The sequence below is a fragment of the Micrasema longulum genome, unplaced genomic scaffold, assembly GCF_059751315.1.
Source record: "Micrasema longulum isolate JH-2025_06_02 unplaced genomic scaffold, ASM5975131v1 h1tg000340l, whole genome shotgun sequence".
NCBI lineage: Eukaryota > Metazoa > Arthropoda > Insecta > Trichoptera > Brachycentridae > Micrasema > Micrasema longulum.
The window spans coordinates 2,239,747-2,265,725 of NW_028277543.1; the positions used below are offsets into that span (position 1 = coordinate 2,239,747).

The 25,979-nt window shown below is 34.8% G+C and overlaps 1 protein-coding gene across 1 annotated transcript in view; it reads left to right on the forward strand.

The window, feature by feature from the left end:
• Positions 1–25,979, forward strand: part of Tmem131 (Transmembrane protein 131) — a 51,150-nt gene that overhangs the window by 13,600 nt on the left and 11,571 nt on the right. The window contains exons 2-18 of the mRNA XM_088225276.1: positions 4,263–4,309; positions 6,705–6,914; positions 7,266–7,379; positions 8,543–8,665; positions 9,291–9,451; positions 10,312–10,444; positions 11,637–11,817; positions 12,679–12,811; positions 14,557–14,677; positions 15,677–15,847; positions 15,969–16,178; positions 16,706–16,897; positions 17,874–18,093; positions 18,773–18,921; positions 19,767–19,975; positions 21,229–21,615; positions 22,399–25,136. Of these exons, the coding sequence (XP_088081402.1) occupies positions 4,263–4,309; positions 6,705–6,914; positions 7,266–7,379; positions 8,543–8,665; positions 9,291–9,451; positions 10,312–10,444; positions 11,637–11,817; positions 12,679–12,811; positions 14,557–14,677; positions 15,677–15,847; positions 15,969–16,178; positions 16,706–16,897; positions 17,874–18,093; positions 18,773–18,921; positions 19,767–19,975; positions 21,229–21,615; positions 22,399–25,136 (5,499 nt within the window). The remainder of the gene's footprint in view (positions 1–4,262; positions 4,310–6,704; positions 6,915–7,265; positions 7,380–8,542; positions 8,666–9,290; positions 9,452–10,311; positions 10,445–11,636; positions 11,818–12,678; positions 12,812–14,556; positions 14,678–15,676; positions 15,848–15,968; positions 16,179–16,705; positions 16,898–17,873; positions 18,094–18,772; positions 18,922–19,766; positions 19,976–21,228; positions 21,616–22,398; positions 25,137–25,979) is intronic.

Below are 25,979 nucleotides of genomic sequence, written 5' to 3' on the forward strand. Positions count from 1 at the left end.
TATATTGACCTCTGGCATTCCTCATTCTACTCTGCCTACTTGCTTTTATTCACATTAATAATCCAATCACTACTTGATATGTACTTGCCATAAACTAGAAAATAAAAACAAAATGATTCAGTTCAGTGCCGAAAATCGGCGTTTATTATAGTAAATAATACAATATGTTCTGTTTGCAAAAACAGTGAAAAAGGGTGCAATTAAGTCCAATTAGGTGTAGTACAATTATGTAAAATTAAATTATAAGCAAATATATTAGGTTCTGAGGTAGGCAGCATTTATTTATTTTTATATAATAAAGCATATTTAGTTTAGTCTTAGTAATGTAGGGATGATTTAAATACGGAAATCTTATAAAATATGAAATGATATTAACAATTAGACAGCGGAGAGACTATTACTCCCTCTCATTTTTGTTCCACACTTCGTAGTCCTAACGCTCCCATATACCTCCGTGAAAAATTTCAACGCTTATCAGTTCATGGTTTACTCTCTTCATTCTAATTCTCAAAGCACTCTCTTAGTACCAATCCACAATTCCTCTTTCTTCTCTAACTCATATAGTGTCCATGCGGCCCGGCCCGACTGTGGATTCATCTCCCATCCACCATCAAAGATGTTACTACAGTATCTCTATTTAAATTACGTCTGAAGAAACATCTCCTTTCTCTTCCTTAATCTCTCCTCCTTTCCTCTTTTTTCCTTTTCCCCACTGAGTAACAGTATTGATTTAAGGTAATTTATATGCAAATACAGTTATTTATATTTTTAGATATCTTTAGTTTTATTATTATCTGTTGAATATTTTTTGTAACTTGAATTATAAAAATAAAACTCTTATTTTATTGGTTTGTTGGAAGAAATTTTCATTTGGCATTAAGCCCGCCAATCTACAATTAGCATTATGTACAAAAAGTTAAATAAATAAAAAATATATATTTAAAAATATGAAAATCTTATAAAAATTATGGAACAAAAAAACAAACTGTCCAAAGTGTATGAAACTGAAAAAAATACATACAAAAAAGTCCAAGATGATAGACAAATAGTAGAATCCAGTGAAATATAATAATATATTGAGATATAATAGGAATTTTACAAAATGTTTTTTTTTTTAAATACGACACACTTACAAAAAAAATTATGAATCACACATAAACTATTAATTGCTGCTCCAACTGGCTTCTTCCTATTTAAAAAAGCCACTCTTTTGTATGCATTTTAAATTTGTTTTTAGCTGAGCATAATATATCTTGTGGGAGCATATTGTATACACGAGGGCCTATAAAAATTGAATGCTTTTGGACAAAAGAAGTTTTCACCTATTAATTCGTGGTTTTATGTATTTATATCTTAGTATAGAGGGAACGTACAGATTTACAATAATATTAATAACTCATCGCGTAAAAAATAAAATCAGTAACCAATACTTGAGTGTTTTCAAATTAATAGCACAAAAAATATTAGAATAATTTGAACCTGGTTGAGGTACCGCAGCTAGTGTCGCAAACTCACGGATCAGAGGTCTGAGGTTCTAACCCCACTCTACTACAACCTGATAAAAAATTTCTTTTGAGAATTGAACCTGAGACCTCTCAACACCCGTCCAGGGTTCCAGTTCTATTTTACACACATAACTGTATTGTTCTTTCATACATATTATTCTTCTTATTTACATTAATAACAGATATATCTTCGGTATCATTGTATTCAATATTTTATTATGACGTAAAATGAATCTTGCTTATCACAATAAGAATTAAAAATTCACATAATAAACAAAATATTATCAATATATTTTTTATTTTTTGTGTGGGAGTTACAGTATAATTGACCTTGCTTATAATGTAGGTGTTAACAAAAATAAAAATAAAAAGTTTTTTATAATTTGAAAGAAAATTTTCTGTTCTACGACATTTTGTGTTTGTTTTTAAGTTACATTTGATATTGACAAATTACAACAGGGATGGAGAATACCTTAAAGAAGGGAAATGGAATTCAAGGCATTTACAGGGCTTATGACCTGTCAATGGCTGGTTTAAGTGGCCACTTTACACACAGTGTAACATTCACCATTTTGCCTATGTTTGAACATCCATATTTCTTCAATTCTTCCGTTTATTTTAGTGAAGTTAAAGAGCTGAAACCTTTATTGTTGTGAAGAGATTCATCTGACTGAATTATTTCACATACTAGGCAACGCCTGAAAACAATTTTCCAATTTTTAAACTTCTTCTTGGACCAATTGGTTTCATTACAATATTTGAGTTTGAGTTTAGTATTTTTTTTATTACATGCCTTCAAAATAGAATGTCAAATAGACAAAATGAACATTTTCGGCACCTTATGACGTTTGAGGAGGCGAAGTGCTGGCTAATGATACGGCCTCCTGAAAGCGTCTGGTGATGTCCACATGAAGAAAAAAATAAGAACACCTGCAGCTTCACCTCTAGACGCGCCTGCGCTCGGTCAATTTATTGATCGTTAACTATTAATTATTACTATTGTAATGTAATATTACTATTGTTTTTCATCACAATTTATTCATATCAAAATTTTGTAAAACCAAAAATAAATGATTGATGTGCGAAGTTTATGATATAAGTTTGTTTATATATCTACGATCATACCTACTAAAAATAAGAACATGATTATTTTTTGTCAGCATCCCTACTGATGAAAGTCACCGCACGCGTCTGCTCTCTCCCGATTCCACTCCCACCAAGTCTACTATATACTTTCCTTTATAATAATTTTCTATGCATAAATATGTCCTTAAAAATGCCCATTGGGCATATGCATAAATAAATTAATATAGCTAGGCACCTACAAAAAAGTCAATTAGATGAATATCACCCGCATAAATAAGGGTTTTAACTCTTTAACTTCACAAACATCAACAGATGAAAGATTTTAAGGAATGTAGATGTTCAAAATGGGCAGAATGGTGAATGTTACACCGTGTAAAGTGGCCGCTTAAACCAGCTAATGATTTTAATTACTTTTCCGTACATTTTTGAGTAATTTCACCTGACAATGGAATGTTCTAATTATTGTCGCCTGTAAGAAAACATCTATTATATACAATTTCTCATTCCACTGGACTTCCTCATTAGCGGAACTGTCGTACTATTATTTTGGTTAAGTATTTACCAGGACGTTGGGTTTAATTTAGAACGGGCCTTTTGTCACAATAATACATGTATCACATATACCTACTGTACACTTTGCTGATGTTTTTTATCTATATTTTCTTGATTATTAATTGTGGTGTACCACACAATGTTTATTGCTCTTATTACAGATAAGTAATATATCTGCCATAAATAACAAATTGTGCATATACTATAGAAATGAAATATCTTTTAACTAACCAAGATTCTGATTCTGTTTCCTATTCACACACATGAACAAGTTATGTGAGGGATTTTTTTTATTTATAACATGAGTAAATGAAAATATTATTAAATAATAAAATTATGTCCGGGGTAAAAAGACTTGGTGACTGATACACTATTATAGCTGAAATTGAGTTATATATATATTTATACCACTGCTTTTCTCAGAATTTTAAGCCGTGTCATATCGGTGGCTTTTCCCGACTAACTTCTTACTAGGAATGCTGGGCTACCAATCATTGTTGGGGAGAAGGGATATTCATTTGGGTGTTCACTTTTTTCAACTCATTGGTGGTCGCATACATAATTCCGATATTCTGAATAAATTCGGTCTATTTGTCCCTGATAATTATCTTCAACAAAGGCAACACATGTTCTACATACCACGATGCAGAACCAACCTTCTAATGGTTATGCCGGTTGAGAGAGCAATTGTGTTATTCAATCTTATCACCTCGGATGTCGATATATTTCATGACAGTGGGATTTCTCTTAGCAGTGCAATTTTCAAATTGTAATATGTATGTTCATTTTACATGACTTTTTTTCTCTTTTCTGTTTAATACATCTGATATGTATATTTTGTAATGTGTTGAGAATTAATTGGATACTCTGTAATGTTCTCAATGTTACTAAAAATAAATAAATGAAAATGAAATAAATCAGCTGACACTCATGGATGTGGATAAAATATGCTAATTTTTAAGTTTACCTCAAAAACTCTCTTGCATGGCGTTTATAAAATCAACAGACTTGTGATATCACACTTTTTTATATGTTAATGAATATCCCAAATCACTCAAAGTGAAAAAACTCACTATTTTATTAACATGTTCCTAATATGTAAATATATTTTATTTTCAGGTGGAATTCAGGAATCACTTTTGGATGGGGTGTCAGTTACATACCAGGTAAATTATCAATTTAATTTGCTAATTTTTGTGGTAATTTTGAGCCCTTTTTTCATAAAGCTTCTTTCATCTTTTTTTAAAACTTTTTTTTTAAATCTATTCTTTTTTTATTTTATTTATAATTTTGTGTCGTCTTGTTAGTGTAGTCATCATGTGCTTTTTAAGGTTGGTTTAACTCTTTATAGGGCAAATGAATTATTTTTGAATTTGAATTTCAAATGTTATATTTCAAAATACTTGCCCACATAAAATAAATTCAATAAAATACTTTTTAGATTTTCAGAAAAACTAAATTTTTCGTCGGCCAATATCGACTAATGATTGTTTAGTCATGTTAGAGAATAAATTTATATCATAAAAATACACAGATATTCTTTACAAAATATTATTACAGAATACAAACAATTACAATTTTTTTTATTTTGTTTTTTATTTAAATAATATACATGTTTACAGTTTTCAAAATTTCAATTGTTATATTTTTACTAAAACTAAAATCCCACCAAGTCACTTTCTGCAGCTTGTTGGTGGAGATTATATTTATATGAACTTAAATAATATTATCTACATTTATAGAAACAATGAATAACAGATATTAATTAACAGCCGGAAAGATCAGAATATACATGTATATAGTACAAATAATAATATATATATTTATTTTTTAAATACAAGAAAATATATGAAAAATTAAAATATTTACACATAAGCCATTCATGTATAAACTTTTGCTAGAGTAGCCACTCTCTTATTTTCCTCTTGTTACAATGTGAGCTAAATTTAAGTTCTTTCGGCATTAAATTAAAAATGCTAGGTACTAAATATTTTAGAGTTCTATTACCATACTTATTACATACTTTTGGTACTACCAAACCATCATTTTTATTTTTTTTTTAAATTTATTTTTCAAAAATATTTACAAAATATTCTTAAATTAAAGTCCTGCTGAGTTGCATACATACAACTCGTCAGCAGGTTCTTATAAATTACATTGATTATTTACACTTAACCTACATTAACAATAATTTTACTTGAAAAACAATTACAGATTATATTTTGAAAAATTAAAAACTATCACTAATACAAAAAACTTTTTTCTAATAACCATAATTTGTGCAAACGTCGAACTCTTGTATTTAACTTATACGTGAAGCGTGTATTATGGTTATGTTTGAGAGTAAATTTGAATGTATTACTATTAAATTGTTATAAAATGATGCAAAGCTGCAGTAATCCTCGAAATACATGTATAAATATCAATAATTACATTTTTTTTACTGCCGTTTTGACAACAGCATAAACACATGAAACCATTCTAGGTAACCACGCCAACTTCACGCGGTTGGAACAATAACTTAACCAATGACAACGCATTGAAGTAATATAGTTGACATTTCTATAGGCGGTATTGGAAATATGACCCTTAAAGCGACTGGTCCAATATATTAATCAATTTCGGCCTTTGCCCTATAAAGGTTTAAATTTGTGTCCAACATAATTTTTCAAGTAGTAAGGTCATTGTAGTGTTTAAGTCTATTGTGTAGTATATTTAACTGTCCTGCGTTTTTTGCCCGAGCAGAGAAATACTACGCCCATCTCCAAATCTGTCTAGAATAATAATTATTGTGTGTATTAGGCATATCTCACTCACATCAAAGGCTTTAAAGATTTCTATAGACGGGGTTCTCATTGGTACCTCGAGAATAATTTTATAATGAATGCATTTTCTTAAATTTATTTATATATATATCTTCGAGTACAAAACATAAGTACTTTGGCGGATTAACTGCTTAAAGCAATATCTTCCAGCCATTAAAAAAACAGACTGTTCAAAAGAAGAGTTGGTCAAAAATTTGTATTAAAAAACAAAATATATATCAAAAGATATACATACATACATAAAAAACTAATTAATTAAAAATAACAGCTGTTTTTTAATGAGGGGATAAAGCTTGCACATATTAATTTTAATAAAAATCAATATCTTATACATATAAAAATATGAGGAATGTGGAATAAGGTAATAAGTTTGGAAGGAGAGAGAAAGTGAAATCAAGGAATGAAAATGTTTTTAAAAAAAAAAGTGTAATTTAATTATTTGTTTAAGATGTGTTGGTGCATTGGATCCCTTACCTATTATTCCATGTTGCAAATGTGATTGGCAATGTGCTTAGTACACTTTTTCATATAAATTTTGCTTATGATGTTTCTAACGGACTTTCAAAAATACATATGAGTTTATTAACCTTCTTGTTAATACGAGTGTCCCATCTTAAGTTCTCATCTGTTTCAAGCTTAAGATATTTGATCATTTTTAAGTGTGCCATGGTAGGACCGTTGCAATTTTATTTTAAATCTTCGATTGTTTTTGTAATTGAGTTTGTCTCTCCTTCAGGAGCTGGGCAGTGCGCGGGAGTTGGGGGGTGACGGGCACGGAGAGGGCGCGCTGGCGTTCTCGCCGCCGCGCCTGCAGTTCGGCGCGCGCCAGCTCGGCGTGCCGCACGGCGAGCGCGTCACGTTGACGAACCGTGCCAACCGCACGCTACGCCTCACCTCCATATCCGGCAACACTATGCACTTCCACAGTTCCTTCTTCGAGGACAAGGTAATTAACCATCGAGTCGCTTATTTACAAAGTTCATCCAAAATGAAGACGGGTTGAACGATGAAGATGGTGTCAATCAAATTAAACCAGCTGATCCGTGATAGTGGAGGTAAAGTACACCTTATTTAGCATTTAATTCTTATCGTCAGCCATCAGATGGTTATCCTGGCGTGTCGATAATATGTTGTGCTTTTGACTCCTCGTATCTATAAAAATCTGTGAAAAATGTAATTTTTTAAAAGTGCAAAATAGAGAATTATACAAAAGTCATACATGCAATTATTTTTCTTTCCCTTTTGCCCTCCATATTATTAGCAACATTAAAAAAACAAATTTAATTATTTTCTTAAGGTGCTTCCGCCAAACAGCAACACTTCATTCAACGTGGTGTTTCTTGGTAGAGAAAGAGGACATGTCGAAGCTAGTCTCTTCATTCACACGTCTGATGGAGTACACAAATATATGGTGAGTTTAGGGTTTATTATTTTGGTATATTTCTAAACTAAAAATAATCATCGTCATTTCCCTACAGACATTTATGTACAGAGTCATGTTGTGGTTTTTCGGTAGTGTCGCAGACATACGGATCAGAGGTCCGAGGCTAGAACCCTGCTCTACTCTACCATAAATTTATTACAATTATCTCTTACAAAAATTGCTTAAAATTAATATTTTTGTGTAAATGATAAAAATGTTAATATTTCTTTTATCAATTAAATATTGCATCTAAATAATTTGTTGTACAAGGATTAGACGACCAGTCTTATAAACTCTTAAGAGTCAGTCCAGGAACCATAAAACATAGCAGTTAAAAAAAAAAAATCCGTGTCATGAATTTAACCCGAGAGATCTCGTGCAAATATTAGTTTCAATAATTGTTATATAGATTTTTTTTTACATATTAGTGACTAGAATAAGTTCTTGCTGTTTCCCGATAAATGGTGTTATCTACATCGGGCAGTACTACAGCCAACTTCATTGTGAAGTTCCACTATTAGGCTTGAAATGACAGTATAAGATGACAAAAAATGGCTCGACTCGTGGATAACCTCAAAAGATGACAAGTTATTTTGAGGTGGTATTCGTATGCTGCTAGAGAGATAGAAGAATGTAGTCCCTGGCTATTGACAGTATTTTTAATGACATTTTCTTTACAAATTTTTTCAAAGCATTAATTTTCACCAAAACAGCGAGAACTTATCCAAGTACTCAATACATGTAACTAAAAGGCTCTTAAAAAAACTAAGATAAAACCTCGCAGGCTCAAAAAAAAGTATGTGCGTGGCGCGCTGGTGGGCTAGATTAGACCCACTTTTAAATGTCACTTTTTGGTAATTTTTTGTGGGTTTTAAAAAAATATTATTTTACCATCAAAATGTGCTCCGTATCATTAAAAAGACGTTTAGTAAAGTTTTGTGTATGCTTTTTTTATGATTTCGTTAAATTATAATAATATATCAGAGCGTGCCAATCTCTGGTGGAGTTTAAATACATAATTAATAAAATAAAGTTTAAGAAATAATAGAAAAATAAATAACTTTAAAAAAATATGTATCATAAATCAACACCATTGCATACATAATTATTGTTTCTTTGCATTTTGTATTCATAATGTTATATGTTTTCAGATGTCGGGAACGAGCACACCGAGCCAGTATCGGTTGCAACCATTTGTAGGAATTCGGTTGCCCCAAAATGCCTCCTTTTCCCCGCTCATATATATTCACAATCCTCACGATTATCTACTACAGGTATTTATTTCTGACATCTTGTATTGACTACCTTTTAAGAAGAGAATATGGGAGTCTTATAATCCGTTTATGGCTGGTCTTATGTAAACATTATATTTGAAGTCAATATTTATCCTCTTGAGATCTGAGACAAACATGGCCACCAAAAAAACTTATTTTTTCTTTATGAATGACGAGGGTGGTAAAAATAAACAAAAACGAAGTCTAGGCATCTACAGGGCTTATGACCTGTCATTGGCTGGTTTAAGTGGCCACTTTACACACTGTGTAACATTCACCATTCTGCCCATATTTTAACATCTATATTCCTTCAATTCTTTCATCTGTTGATGTTTGTGAAGTTAAAGAGCTGAAACCTTTATTTATGCGGGTGAGATTCATCTAATTGAATTATTTCACCTACACACTAGGCAACGCCTGATAATTTTAAATTTTGTCAAATTCTTTACTTCTTCATGGACCAGGTGGATTTATCAACAATATTTTTATAGCTGAAAAATATTTTTATAGCTGCTTATTTTTATAGCTAAAAAAAAAACAGTTCAAATCAAAAAATATCCAAATTCGCAAAACTCAAAATATATAATACATTTTTATTATTCGCCCTTCCTCTTGTCCTGCCCAGATCACCGAAGTGTACTCTTCAGGAGGCGGCGTGGAGCTGGAGTTACCAGACGGATGGAGTGAGGCTCCGCGTTCGCTGTGGATGCTGCCCCCCCACTCTACGCGGCCCGTAGTGGCCGTGCGCTATCGCCCTCATCCGGCACAGCACATGGCTTATGTCAGGTAGAGTTGCTCCTTCAGCAATGAAGAAGTTTAATGCTACATGAATCTGATTTTTGTTAGACATGACAACACTGTCATTTGTTATAAAAATCTATTTAAACATTTTTATAAAAATACGCCAGATCCTCTTTTTTACTTTCTGTGGTTCTACGCTAAAATATTTCATTGTTCCTTGACAGGCACCTGAAGCACTAGACTGAACTCTTTAACTTCCATACAACAAAATTTACCCATATTATGCTCCAAAATGCTTAAAATAACATATACAACTTTCCATATAGAATCTCAAAACGGAAATTTGTGTCTTCTTTGACAATATTCTTAAATATAAATGTTTTTGGATACTCTAATAATAATTCATATTTACACACAACACTAAATAAGTATGGTGGGAGCATGAAAATTAACTCTTTGTAATGGAATGGAATTAAAACGTCCTTAATTTCTGACTCACAGAACTTACCTTAAGAATCGTTTCACCGGCGTTACTTTTCTACACTTTCAGCATCTTTAATAATAAATTTAAAAGCACTTTCCCAACACTTGTAAAACAAAAATGGCTGATAAACGGAATCTGTCGCTTTTAGTTCTTAAATTTTTCACCGCGGGACCGCTTTCGTGGTGCGAACTCTATTATGCATTGTTAAATTAATGTTCAAATTAAAAAAAAATAAAAAAATAGCGTGTTATTTTAAAACCATATAAAAAGAGGTTCCGGTGTATATTGGATATCTCGATCATCTGTTACCTGAAGGCAAAGTGATCAGTCTCACGCTTTGGACAATGAAATGTTCCAACAAAATACTAGCTATTAAATCATGTCGACGTGTTGATTAATATTTTCTTATTCTTCTTTGTAGAATAAAGGTGGATGGCATACAGACAGTTCTGGTTGTGGCAGTCGAGGTGATGCTCTCGGCAGAGACAGGTCCCTACGCAATACCTCACGTCATGGACTTTGGCTATGGTGGCACTAAGGACCCGCCCAAACAGGTATGATCGATAGCCATCATAACTTTTAGGTTTTTTTTAAAAAATACACTACATATAACAAAAATTCATAAGTTAAATTTATTTACCAAAATCATTTTCCTGATGAAATTTAAATGGTACCTACTGAGTCTTTTTACATTACTTTTGATGTATATGGGTATTTTTCTCCTGTCTATGCCAACTTTAGGTGATTTTTCTGTACCTTCGGTGATTTTATAGATGATTTTTCCATATTTCTTTTAGTCTAACATAAGGTAGTATTAAAACCACGCAAAAACGTTGATTTTTTTTTGTTGCATAACATTATGTAAAATAAAGATTAAAAAAGCTGGAAGCTAAATTCAAACTCTAACCGACTCGTCTTTGAAATGAACCTGACTAAAAGTATAAAATTCTTCAATATAAAATCAAATCCACTAACGGTAAGTCGTAGCAATGTGAAATTATAAAATTTAATACCATTGTGGTATGAAATTACATACCAAGGCATACGAAATTAAAATAACAGTTTTTTTTTGTAACCAATGAATACTGATATTAACTCTTTTTCACGAACAAAAAAAATCCCCTGTGAAAATTCTATTATATATGTAAGAAAGAGATAATAATGGTTTATCAACATAACATAACAATTTCTATAATCTACTACATTTTTGTGGTACATAATAGATTTCTCTGCCTTGTGTGTAGTCTGCCTAACTAGGTTTTAAGGCAGACATTTTTATAAGCAATACAAAATAATAATGAAACTTGACTACTTGCTAGTGTATTTAATGTACAAGTTCAATTATCCATACTATTATTTATTATTATTATTATTTGTTATATAGGCAGGCAGTCTTTGCCGGTGCTTTTTGTTTGCATTCTACCTTTTATAAAGCATGCAAACGGTTTTTGAACTGGTTATTTATATGGATAATTTACATAGCGCCATTTTTGTGAAAATCACCTCAGGGGAGTTGACGGAAATAGAATGAACAACTAGGCTTGGAAAATTATTACAGTCTGAAATCACCCTGCTGGAAAGAAAGAGTTTTTTGGGATTGGGGTGGAATCGGGGACAGCTGGAAGCTTCCAGCTATGGCACCGTAAATTGGAGTTGGAATTTAAATGATACATCTAGGAGCAGTCATAGTAGATGTTTCAATTTATTCTATGATTGACTGTGAATTTTTTTTCTTCGTGATTTCAGCTGCACATATACATGGGCAACACGTCTCCGCGCCCGGTCCGCATCACTTCTGTCTCTGTGAAAGCGAATGGTGGCGCCAGCGTAGAGGGGGCCGTGCGTACTGTGGCCGCCGGTTCCTGGCCAGTCACTCTGCCGCCCTCCTCTCTGCCCCACACGCACGTGGCCACCCTCGCCATGCACTGTGAGATATTTGCAATTATTAATACCCGCTTAAACAAGAAAAAAAACGCCTGATTAAAAAAATTATACCCAAGAAAAATGCCGAAGCTACTAAAGATAATTGAGGTTTTCTGAGTTATTGCGCAGTGTTGATAGTTTCAGGTACTGTAGTGCAAAAGAACTGTTTCAGGACAGTAAGGTTTCTTTTTTCTAAAATGCAGGAGATCCTTAGGTTTCAAGCGAAAGCCTGAAAATCATGTTACCTCGTGATTTTTGCGGTCCAATAAAAAAAATGTTGTTAAAAATCTTTAGACCTTTAACTGTTTTTCTACGTACCATATTTTGCAGACAAAAAGTCGCATTGGACCGTAAGATGCACCCCAAAATTTCTCTATCAATTTTTATTTAAAAAAATATGTTTTGGACGATACAATGCATCAGACCATAAAACGTATCCCAATTTTTGGTCAGTATTTTCATAGTAAAAAATGCATCTTATGGTCCGAAAAATATGGTAACTCCCATCATTTTATAGACTCTCTTGTCATATCACAGTACAAGGTTTTGTATTACCTCTACATAAAAGAGTACCGCCCTCTAGATAAAAGGGGGAGTCCAGTTCATTTGTCGTCGAACATATCCAGCAACCTTCATACAAACAAGTGACTTTTGCCCATGTCCCTATATCTACTAATACACATTTTATCTGCAATGATTATTGGTCCCAGTGTTTTTAATCTCTTAGTATGGCATCCATTTTAGCTTGAATTTGGGGATTTTAGTAAGTAGCATATCTCCAGTTGCTCATGTTTGTAGGGACTCCATTCTTGGTACGCTTGGTAATAAAGGTCTTTTATAATTAAATTTATTTCTTGATATTTAGGGCAAGAGGCTTTTGACTCTGGCCAGTGCTGTGGGAAGATCATCATCAGAACTAAAGGACAGCACAAGATTGTATTGCCATACATCTCCCATGTTCTCAGTGGGGGGTTGACATATGACGAGGCCATCACAAGGTAACTTTACGTGATATACATTTATCTTTGTACAAATTTATGTTCACATGTGTTTATTTGCATTATTTATGTTTCTACACAGAGTAGACTGCCAATAATTCGCATTTTGACAGCAGGAATCCCATTACAATGGGAATTTAACAGAGCTATCTTCAATTGTCTGTAAAGTACTTTTTTTTTGCATGAAAATGTATGTAGTTGTATGAAAATTTTAAATACCTTAGCCGGTAACCTGTAATAAATTGAACATGTTTTAAAAACAATTTTATATAAATATTCAATTTTTCATATAGGAAAGTTGATTTAACTATATTGACAGTCGTTAACTTCCAATTGTAATACGTGCCCAGACTATTTTCATATTTATGCATTTTTTTTTTACACAAAAAATAAATATTTTAATTTTATTTCACTAAAATTAAAATATTTATTTTTATATTCACTTAAATATTTCATTTTTGAGGCCATTGTCAACTTTTTTGACTAATACTGCTTAAAAAAACTGCAAAATCAAATTATGGTAAAGCCGGTTTCACATCTTAGACCTTTGATCCATGTGTCCAAGATACTATTTATCAGAAACTGTTTTATTTCTAATTTAACAGGAATTCACTTACTATATTTGTTTACTTATGTTATTTTATTTTATTTTTATTTTATTAGGGAAATCAACAGTTCTACATACATATTTTTAGTAAACAAACAGATATAGTGTATAAACTCAGAACCAATAACAGATTTCCACATAGTATACAAAGTTAGTAAAGAATATATATATTACATATCAAATAAATACATACAATTTATACATATAAAAATGTTATTTTCAAGTACTCAATAATCAAAGATTTTTTAAATATTAATTTTAAGAACATTAAGTTACTGTAAATTGGGCGGGATAAGGACAAAAATGCTTGAAGATAGGATAAGGAGGGGGGGGGGGGAGATGTACATATTTATTATTATAATGTCTACTAAGTTACATAATACATTTTTAGTTTAAATTTTAAATCTGACAGAGTGATGTTTGTATAATCTATATTTTTAAATTTTGTATTGTACATTGAAAAAGTCCTACGAAAAAAAGCATTTTTAACATACGATGTTTTACTGTTTTATGTTTGTAAATGATCCCTGGGGTGGTATTCCAAACACTCTTGCGGCCATATTATCTCGCGTATTTACATACAAAGTAAAAGAGAAAAACTGATTTCTCGTGCTACGAGAGGGGTTCAGAATAGCACCCCTGGGCATTTATGGAAAATTAAACAAATGCCCAAACATTTCGGCGTAAAAAGCGGGAAAATATCAAATTTAAGAACGTAAAACCGAGGTTTTTCTTTAAGTAAAATGAATAAATACCTACTTTACAAGCAAGCATTTGAACATTTATTTGTTATTGACAGTTTTTTATTTTATTATTTAAAGCATTAGCTTTGTGGTCAAACATTTTTTAAAATATTTGTAAATAACCAATTACCGACTTTTCTATGTCTACGGGTTCTGAGACAGGTACATCTTGTAGATATAATTACATTTATTGGTAAATCTCTTACAGTCCCTTTGTGATTGAGAGTCAATCAGACTCATTTCTTATGTTCTGTAATCTGGCCCATGCGAAAAGTATTTATTTTCCACAATACATTTTAGTATGACAACTCTGTTTCTAGCACTGACATCCTTCTATACGTCTGTTCCGAGTCTTGTAATTTTATCAAATTATTAATTATGTTTAATTGTTGTAGGTACTTAACCTGCGATGGTGGATTGACGGCAATGAGAAACGTAATTGTGAAGAATGAATACAAAGTACCTGTTTATTTAACGGATATTGTTATAGGAGAAGGCATCGAAAAATATTTCGAAGTAAGTGTCATTATAATTAATTCATTAAATACCCATTACTTCTTTTAAATAGCTAGTGTTTATTCTGTAGTGCATATTCTATTTTTTTTCCCCTCAATCCGTCGGCGCTTAAAATCTCCTCGGGTTATCCCTGATCACTGGCCTATCCAGGTTTCGTCAGGTCCTAATTTAATGAAAAAAAAATCTTTTTTTAATGTTGTGGATTCCCCTTCTTTTCGGTTTTGGCCCTTTCCATATCTCCGTGAGCTGTAGCTTTCAAAATATACTAAATGATGAAAGAGATGGCATCCCGTAAACCGGAAATCTATCACAATTGACAAGAACTTGTGATGTCGTTCAAAATAGTTAATTTTTGTCAATTGAATCGGCATTCACTTTGTAACACTTCATTATAAATTATTATGAAAATAAAACTTTGTTATTAGTGTTACACAATTTTTATTCTTTTACAAGAACACTACTACAGTTTCAGGAGAGCACTCCTCCCATCAACGGGTGATATAAAACTAATATAGTAAACACAGAATATTGTTCACAATGTCATGGAATTTAAACAAATTAATCAGTGAAACTTAAAGCAGGGGGGTTTTATTCCACTTATCTAAGGTGTTAGCATATATATGGATAGTTATCTAAAGTACAGATATGAAAACATGATCAATGAGGAAAAGGACGTTAAGTAGAATTTTTTTCTTAAAATGGAAGGAGTGCTCTCCCGAAACTGTAGTAGTGTTCTTTTAAAATAATAAAAAAATTGTATCAGTAATGACAAAGTTTTTATTTTCATAATATTTTAGTTAATTTTTATTGATTTTTCATGCATTTTTGGGAAACTTGGCTGTACAATTAAATACTCTAATTTTTACTGCGTGTTAGAAATCATTTTTATATAAAATTTCCCATAGCACTGAATCTCCTCTATAGCTTAACAGTTGCAGAAAATGTAGTATTTTATTTGAAATATAATTTTTCCAATTCAAATGTATAATTTTTTTGCAGATAAAAGATTTCTGGGCACAGAATTTGAACCCAGATGAGTCAACAGAAGCATTCAAAATAAGACTGAAAAGTTGGACGGAATCGCTGAAATTCGAGTCCAAGATCACTCTAAACACAAATGTTTCTTCCTTAGAGATACCTGTTTTTATCTACAATGGGAAACTAGACATGGTAAGCACAATATAAATCTAAATAATTCCTCCGTGTCCGGGCGGGTGATGAATGCAGTTCTGTCTTAACGCCCTGTGCATAAATCTACATTGGCAGGCCTTTTAAAATTATCAATTTCCAGACTCTGTCAATCAAGCCACACGCATCCAGCCCCACTACCCTAGACCTGGGTCTAGTAGGGGCGTCGAGCACCGTCGGTGCCACTGTATCCCTCCACAATGCCAACCCAGCGCCCGTGTGTTTGAAGCGCTGCGGCACGGACATGCCCGGGGCGGCCGTGCGCTTATTGGGATGTGCGGTCGACCGGACCGAGCAGAACCTGACCACTTGCGTAAGTAAAAATAACACACGCTTTTCTTGAAAAATTGCAAGTATTGAATGTTAGACATATCAACGAAGAAATGGCCAATTCACTGATGTGTGATAAAGTTTTGCAGGTCTGCAATCGTTTGATAGTACTTTGTGATTTAACTGCGAACAAAATACATCTGCAATAGCCAACAATGTTGTATCGGTGTTTGCAAACATTGAAACAGAGCGTGTTAAAATTGTTATCATGAAAATCAAACTAAACATATCAATATTCAAATAATAATATTCTATTAAATAATAATATTCTAGGATTAGATATATGTCCTTAGAGCCATTGGGGTTTAAGTGACATTAAACATCATAACATTAATCGTAGTCACGGTAATTTTATATAAAAAACAAAAGTCATAAATGCTTGGAAGGCATTTTGCCAAAACTGTTTAAATATCGCTTAAGTTCCTCTGACTCTCTGTGCCTCAATTATGAAAAAGTTTTTACTGTCAAGACAACAACATTTCAATAACCTCGGTATGCCATCCTCTCCAGACTTGTGTGCCTCCGGGTTGGCGGGCCGTGTACGCGCTGTCCGTAGTGGCTCCCGCACGGGAGGCAGCCCTGCGCGGGGAACTGTGGCTGTCTACCGCCCACCAGCGCCTGCTGGTTCCCGTGCTGCTGAGCTCGGCGAGCGGGGGCCGCCTGCTGCAGCCGGAGCCCGCATACGTCCACCCCTGCTTCCCTGTAAGCCACTCGTATTTTTAACCTCGTTTACTCTTCTAATTGTTAACTAATATTTAATACCATACCAACATTTCAAAAAGGCTTAAAAACCAAACCAGATCTTATTTAAACTTTAAATATTTTTATTGTTACATTTTAAACATCGCAATTCATTGATATTAAAACTTTATTATGTCTAAACGTTTGTCAACTGCGCATCATGATTTGTACAAGTCAATGTGACGTTTTTGTTCAAATGAAAACTAAGACTAACCTTAAAGGAAGATACTTAAACAAAAAGGTCAATTACACTGCACCTGCTTGAATTTAGGTTACGGAAATAATTTATCCTCTATTAGTTGATAACCTGTTTTTATTCTTCATTCGTCTAGCACACGCGGTGGCGTGCGGACCGCGGCACCATTTTATGATGTAATTTTGGCTTTTTTGACTCATCGAATGAATTTCAAAAAATAATAAACGTGAAACCGGGGTGAAAAATGTAAAAATCGTTAATTGGGGAATATTTGTATGAGAATGTATGAAGAAAAATATGTCTTGAACATTTTGGTGTAAAAAGCCGGAAAACATAAAATTGAGGAACGTAAAAACGATGTTTTACTGTATACAAATTTAAATTCATACATAATCGAGAGCATAGCACTTATTTTTATTTTTTTTATACCTAAAGTATTCTTCCAGTACCTTTTTACTTCCAATGCCCTTCTTCTTCCCCCAGGACCAGCATTGTCTCTTTGTTTGCCTTCAGCGCCCCCCAGTGAGGCGGATACACCTACTTTGGGAACCTGTGCTCTATAGTGTCTCAGGTCTATCAAAAGCTCACTGTTCTTGTACCAATAACTTCCCCAGGGAGTCCATTTTGCAATCCCACAACTTTATTAGGCAGGGAATGCTCCCTGGCATGAACAGGCGAATAGGACGACGTGTGATTTAAAATAATAAAATATCAATGACTAATTTTTGTCGACATTTCCAGGGCACAGAATGCTCATTGGCACTGAAGATCCGCTCCACGTTCCCCGTGGACATGTCAGTAGTGAGCGTTGAGGGGCACCCAGCCTTGGCTGGGCTCCATCACGAGGCAGGGCCCCCATTGCTGGCCGCCAGGGCCACGTCCTCCCCCGGGCAGTTGAGACTGCGCCCTCACGAGGCCTGCCACCCCCACTGCTACTCAGGCCTCCACCTCAACACTACAGGTAATAATCTTAACCCTTTTGTGGCTAAGATGTCACATGATTCTATGTACATAGAATACAAGACTTGATATACATCTGTTTTTATGATGTACACAAATATTTTTTATTTTTTATTATTGGCCATTTTCAGCGAGTTGTTAGAGAATCAAGTGGGGTTGAAACCTCGGACCTCTGATCCCTGAATCCGAGATTCTAGCCACTGGACCACATCTTGGTTCATAAATAATGATAATAATTAAATCAAATAGTCGTATTTTGCTACAACAACCCTAAATTATATGATAACTTTTCATAAATTATGGAAAATAGATTATGAAACAGTATATGTATGTGTTAAATTGTTATTTTTAAATACCTGTTTAAAGCCATAGGTATCATCTTTTGCTTAATGCAACATGACGTTACAGCATCATCTCTAGAATAATTTTTTAGCAGTCTTTTAAGAGTTCATCAATACTTAACAGGAGAACTAAGCAAAAAATATACATTGGTTTTTCCCCCTAAATTTAGGGAAATTTTATTTAGATGGTATCACTTTTTTTTACTATCATCAGCTAAAAAATCGCTGGAATGTAGATTGTGTAAAAACTGTTCCATACTTTAAACTTTAAATATTTCTTTTGCTACATTTTGAACTTTGTGCATCGCAATTTATTAAATTTGTTTGTTTCTTCCTTAGTCGGTCAACAGTGGCTGTCCCGCATGAGCCTCCCTGCTGATACCCTGGAGCAGGATACTATTCTAGTCAACTCTCGCTACAGTCTCTACCTGAATCTCACTGCCAAGTCTCCGTACACCAATATATCAGTCAAAATGGACACAACGCAGGTACGGAACATTGGCATTTGTAACATTGCTTCTAATTAAAGAACTCACAAAGGAACAGTCAATTGAAGGAAGTGATATTTTTTAAGCATAGAATATTTTGCATGGTAATACAGCTAATCATCATCATACCCTTTTCGCACCCAGCGGTGCATAGAGCACTTGATTGTTAAACCAAAAAAAATAAAATATAATGAATTAGTAATCAATAATTGATAGTATATTCACCGTACACTGTGCGAATATTGCAAGCAGCTTTGGCTGTTTTATTTCCTCGATTGAATGCGAACAGAAGTTGTGTTGAAAATGCTCACTTTTGTCTACTTGACATTAAGTTTTGATGGTTTGTAATCACACAAAATAATATATGTAAGATGAAATCCAATCGGGTTGTAGTCCCGTGGCTAGTGTCTAAGACTCACGGCTCGAAGATCCGTAGCTCAAATCCCATTCTACCCTAACTTGATTCCCATTTTCTAATAGTGAGTTTTTTACAACTCATTGAAAATGGCCCTCAAAATGGAATATTTGGGTAAATCATAAGAACGCGAATATTTATTTTGTATTATAAATAATAAAGCAAACGCAATACCTTGTAGAGCAGAAAATTTTCTTTCAAATGACGTAGGACCTTAAAGTTTTTGTAGTTCTTTTGGTGCTCATTTTTATATCTAGAAAAAACGGACACAACTTATGTTAACACATGTTTTTTCTATGGTAGATATTTTTTTTGACGATTTGTTATTTTTTTAGCATACTGACTATTTTTACTCGATGTATGGAAAGTATCCATTGTGTAAAAAGAGGTTCTGTTGTACGCTGTAATATAAACCAATGATTCTTTCTAGGTCCGCAACCACATGCTGTCCATGCGCATGTCGTACACGTGGCCGCGCCTCACGGGACAAAGCACCCTGTTCCAGGCTCCGCTGGTCCAAGTGGGGCGGGCTACCCGCTTTACAATCCGCCTGACCAACCCCTCCAGTATCCGCCCCATCTTGGTGCAGCTGCTCCTCGACTGGATGCTGCCCCAGCACGAAACTCTGCTGGACAGCCGGTAACTGCGCTTTATAAATATTTTCATTTGAAAGGACATTCTATTATTTAATCATCAACATATAATCTAAAATGATGCATAAATATTACTGATAATTGGGGATTGTTAATATTGTTTGCCTATTTTCAATGATTTCACTAAAAATATTTGTATTTTTTCAAACAATATTACGTAATCTGTATTTTTATTTGACTTAAAATCAGCATGTTAAAATTATTTTATGTGTAAATAAAAAATCGGCCTCGTGGTGTAGTGGTCAGCGCATTTGCCTACCATGCAAGAGGTCTCGAGTTTAATTCCACACATGATTGACATAAAATATTTATATAAAAAGGCATTTTTACGCTAGAATATTTCATGATCCCTGGACTGGCACCTGAAGCGTAAGACCGATCATCTTACCTTCATGTAACAAAAATGATCAAGATACACTGCAATTAGTTTACCAATGCAGCACGGAAGTCCAAAAGCTGCGGAAAGGGAATGATAATGATGAAATTAAAAATAACAGAAATAATATTTTGGATTTGGATAAAATAATGTACAATATATTTTCCCCTAAATGTTGAGAAATTTTATTTATACCATATCACTTTTTTTTCTATGGCATCACTAAAAACAACTGTCATATAGATCGCTGCAAAATGGTTTCACACTTTTATGACAACTTTTTAAATCATCTTTTTTATAACTTTAAATATTTCTATTGTTATGTTTCAATCGAAATTTATTGATATTAAAACTTCATTGTTCCTAAACGTTTGTCAACTGCGTATCATAATTTGTACAAGTCAATATGACGTTTTTGTTCAAATTAAAACTAAAACTAATCCTGAAGAAAGACACTTAAACAAAAAGGTCAATTACACTGCACCTGCTTGAATTTAGGTTAAGACAATAATTTATCCTCTATTAGTTGTTTACTTGTTTTTATTCTTAATTCGCGTGGCAAACGCGGTGGTGCGCGGACCGTGGTACCATTATTACAACCTAATTTGGACTTTTTTGACACATCAAATGAATTTTAAACGTAAAACAAGGGTGATAAAAAATGTTAAAAATGTTAATTGGGGGGAATATTTGTATGAGAATGTACGAAGAAAAATGAGTCCTGAACATTTCTTTGTAAAAAGCGGGAAAACGTAAAATTGAGAAACGTAAAAACGAAGTTTTACTGTAGTATGAATTTGTGTGCATTTGTTTTATTTTTTATAAAAATATTTGTTGTTAAATAGATTACATTTCATTTTCAGACTATCTCCAGAAGAGTGTCCGTCCAGTTGGGCGTGCTCGCGAGCCGCTCCCCTCGCGTTCCACTTCCCACACGACACTGGCCCGTGTGTGCCTCCCGGCCCCGACTGGCCCACGGTCCAGCTAGAAGGGGACTGGCCCGCTGTCCAGCCAGACGGGGACGGGCCCACCGTCCACCCGGACGGGGACGGACCCACCGTCCACCCGGATGGGGACGGGCCCACGATCCAGCCGAATGGAGACAGGCCCGCCGTCCAGTCCGGCAAGGATTGGTCTACGGCCCAGCCCGAAGCGTGCTTCTTCAGCCTGCCGCCTCTAGCTGAAAGAAATGTCACCGTGGAATTTGTGGCTAATTATTCTGGGCACTTCTCCAGTCTCCTGTATATTAGGTAACCTTCTTACCAATGAAACATTATCCTTTTCATAGTTTTTTACCCTTTTAATTTTTTTTCACACTCACTGTTTGTTTAAACTAGTTCTGAATGGGGTGCTGCGTTGGTTTGGACATGTAGAGCGAATGGACAGTGAAGGAACAGTTAAAAGGATCTACGATGCTAATGTTGATGGATGCAGAAAACGAGGAAGACCGAGAAAGACATAATCATCAGCGTGCGTGCATGAGAAGATGTATGAATGTAGAGGAAGCGACGTCTGTATGCAAAGACAGAGTTATGTGGCGTTCTTTTGCAAGAACAGAAAAACTTCTTGCAAAAGAACAGAAAAAAATATGGATTTAAAAAAAAAACAAACCGTCACGCCGTTCCCCGCAGGGGTAGGGAGCGAGGATAGAACGCCACATCACTCTGTCTTTGCATACAGACGTCGCTTCCTCTACATTCATACATCTTCTCATGCACGCACGCTGATGATTATGTCTTTTTTGGTCTTCCTCGTTTTCTGTTTCCATCAACCATCGCATCGTAGATCCTTCTAACCGTTCCTTCACTGTCCTTTCACTCTACATGTCCAAACCAACGCAGCACGCCTTTCTTGATTCTGTCGATATTGCATGTCTCAGCCTTACATAGTTCATGGATCTCGATGTTTATAATCAGTATTTTGTATCACAATGTATGGATAATGTTTTTAATAAATAAAATGTTAAATGCAACATAACTCAGATGTCCAATATTATGTTTTATTTAAACAAATAATGTTTGTTTATTTTTCAGAAATAATCTGACGATATTAGAAGTGCTTCGATTGACTGGACACGGGGTACTACCCAGCCTAAAGTTTGGTAATAGAAAGCCAGGTTCCAGTACTCCGCTACTGTTTGATCTCACCGAAAAGCATTTAAAAGATTGCGATAGGGACAAGGGCAAGAAGACAGCGGCTCCGCCCAACCTAACTGTCAAAAGAACCTTCGTTGCTCGAAACACGGGAGAAGTTCCCATCATGATCACCAAGTTCTTTATTAATAGTATAGAGTGCGAAGGTTATGGTTTCAAAGTGTTGAATTGTCAGCCTTTTGGGTTGTTACCTAACGGAACGTGGAAGGTGGATATAGCGTTTACACCGGATTTCACTTTAACTAAAGTAGAGAGAATGCTCATTTTAGAAACGACGCTCAACACGGCCGTAAATTATTCCTTAATTTCATCCATTCCCGCTTCTCTGGCGGGGAGGTGCGCCTCGGTACTCCGGCGGCCGCCGTGGGAACCCTCGCTCCGGAGTGCCGCACTCTCGCTCCTCACCTGTATAGGAGTATGTGTGCTTATCGCGGGATTCTACGACTCGGATAGAATACTGAAGGTGGCCACGATGGCCCTGTCTAGAGAGAGAGCTGTCGTGCATCCGCCGTTCAACCTGAACGCCCTCGCGACGATGGACATAAACAAAAAAGTGGAGGCGTGGGACTGTTGTCCGCCTCCCGTAGAAAAGAAACCGAAGGTCCCAGGCTGGAACTTCGAAGAAAGAAATAACTTTCTCATGGAAGTTTCCAAAGCTAACATTATTCAAAGTCAGAAGTACGAGGAACTTTCTCAAAGTGTCAGTAAAAGTAGAAAGAAATTGGGAAAGAGAAATTCCAACGCTTCAGATGGTACGGGGGCAGATATTGCTGCGGATACCGAAATAGCTCCGCAGAAAGACAAAGATAGAAAAATAGTAGCGTCAAAAGAACAACAGTCTAATAATCACGCGGGATGGAAAAACGTATTCGCTAGAAATAATATGATCGGAATAAAAACACCGGGAAAGCCAGTATCGCAAGATAACTCGAGCGACTCGAGTGACACAGTCAAACTAGTGGAGAGCACGCAAGAAACTCCGCACGACAAGCGTAACAAGCTGCTAGAAGTACCCAAGAAACTAGCCAGTCTTTACAATGGGAGTGCAGACAGTCAATCGCACAGTACGCAGACTCATCATGTCAGCAACAACAAGAAACACGCCAAAGCAAAATGTCTCACTCACGTGCATCAATCTCACAATAGTTGCGAGGAGGATACTTCCTCTACAACGACCGAAAGTTCGAACAATGACGAGGCGGACAAAGAAAATGAGAACTCAACTTCTTCGTCTATCAAGAGTGTAAATGTCGGTTGTAAAAAGCCGCCGCAGATGGCAGTAAACAAGAAGCCCAAATTACCCGTTCAGTACAAGGATAGCTACGAGGGAGATGGCGAGGATGAAGAGTACGATCACAAGTCTCATAATACCCAGGGTGTAACACAGAACGAGCCCAATCAAAGATGGACAAAGAATAGAGAAAATGTAAATACTTCGCCCCAAGTTAAAATAAGCGCAGAAAAGACTATCGAAATAGACAAACAAAAACTTATTGACATAACTAAGAACAGTGTGAACATTGCCACCGCTAATGAAAATCCACTACCAATTAAACAAACCAAAAAGGAAACTCATAAAACTAACAGCAAAAAGGACAAACAACTGCTCTCAAAAAAGCGTTCTCTGGACAAAAGTTTCATATTCGGGAACAAGAACGAACAAAGCAACGCCACTGTTCACACACTATCCGGATTCAGTCTGGCTAGGACTTCTCCCAGCACTCCCCCAGCTATACCCACAGTTTGGGAGAACAAAGCCTCATTCAGCGATGTGGTAGCACGTACAGACAACTCTCTCTTCTCGCACAGCTTTTCAGGACACAAAGATCTCGGATTCCAAAGAGTAGAACCAAAACTACAGCCAATCATTCAAGGATCGAGTGTCAATCAAATCCACACTGGTATTCCCTACCCGCCTCCGGAAATAAAGAAACCGGATTCTCAAATCAAAGGGAGTGGGGATCTGGGACCTATCGGCTCCAACTTTTGCCTGAAAAAATCGCCTACATCTTGGACCGAATCTATACCCGATAAAACAACTAGGAAATTTAATAACAACCTTGCTATTCCACAACCGATCAAGAAACCCCAGCCGCAAAAGGTAAACGAAGATATAGGAATAATGAACAACAACAGTTTCTTCTTGAACTCTCCGTACTTCAATTCTAACAATCTTGTTGATTTGGGGAATTCACGACCTACGCCTATAACGGAAATCAATAATGGCCACTACAGCTCTGTTGCATCATCACACAAACCTAGCAACTTGAACCCCATCGGCTCATCGCTAGGAATCATAAACAAACCGTCTTCGTCCAATATCCAGCACTCCCTGAGGAACAAACACACGGACAGTTATACTAATACCATGCGCGATAATAACTCTATTGAAGCAAACTATGGCCAAATGGGTTCTTCTACAAAACTTCCCGAAATTGGCCCTAACTCGAGCCTCCTCAATATGAACTCTGGAAATGGTGTGGAGGAGCTGACTGGTATGGAAGCCTTTGACTCTCCGATGCCGTGGAATGGTCCCGATGATGTGAATATCGGACTCCTGGGGAATGATTTTGAGAGCATGTTTGATCTGCCGTATGGATCGAGGAATTTTTATCAAGGTAATTTTAAAGTTTTTTTTTATTACTAATTAAATCTAGGTTATCCAAGCAATATACTCTACATTAATATGTATTTACTTTGATGATAAAACGAAAAAAGATTTGCCATAAAATTAATTGAAATTGTAATTGCCTTAATTACAATTTCAATTAATTTTATGGCAAATCTTTTTTTCTTTTATGGAATCAAAAATGGAAGTGTCGACAAACCCTTTAAAATGAATTGATATCGGATCGGAAAAAAATATTTATTTTAGGTAATTTAATTATTTTGCACAAACCTCAAAATATGAACATTTCACCACACATACCTGTGTCAAGGTATTAATTTACATTATTAATTTTATGTATGGAATTTTTGAAAATATTTTCCCAGTTATGTAATAACTTACATTTACATTACATACTCTTACACGTCAAATAATCTTTATTTAAAAAGTAAACAAAAATATTTTACAAATACAAAAATGAATATTTTATAATGTTCAGTTTTAATGTTTTATTTAAATTGTTGATTTGGGGTGAGCTTTTGACTTTATCCCTCTCTCCCCGGTAATGTGTAGCTAGTACACATTACGTCTAATAACTATAATATCTTTATAAATATAATAAATATTGGGTTTAGATTTTCAGTATTCCTCCATTACACATTTATGTATTGACTGAAATAATGTGTTATTAAATAATAAGTACTTAATAGTTATTAGGCACAAAAAAAGCATTTTATCGGAAATCGGACATAAATTACAAATATCATCAAAAGTATACTCACCGTATACCAATGTTTCGTATTGTTGCGTATGAAGAAAATAGTAAAGAATTTATGCCTGTCGCAGAGTCAGT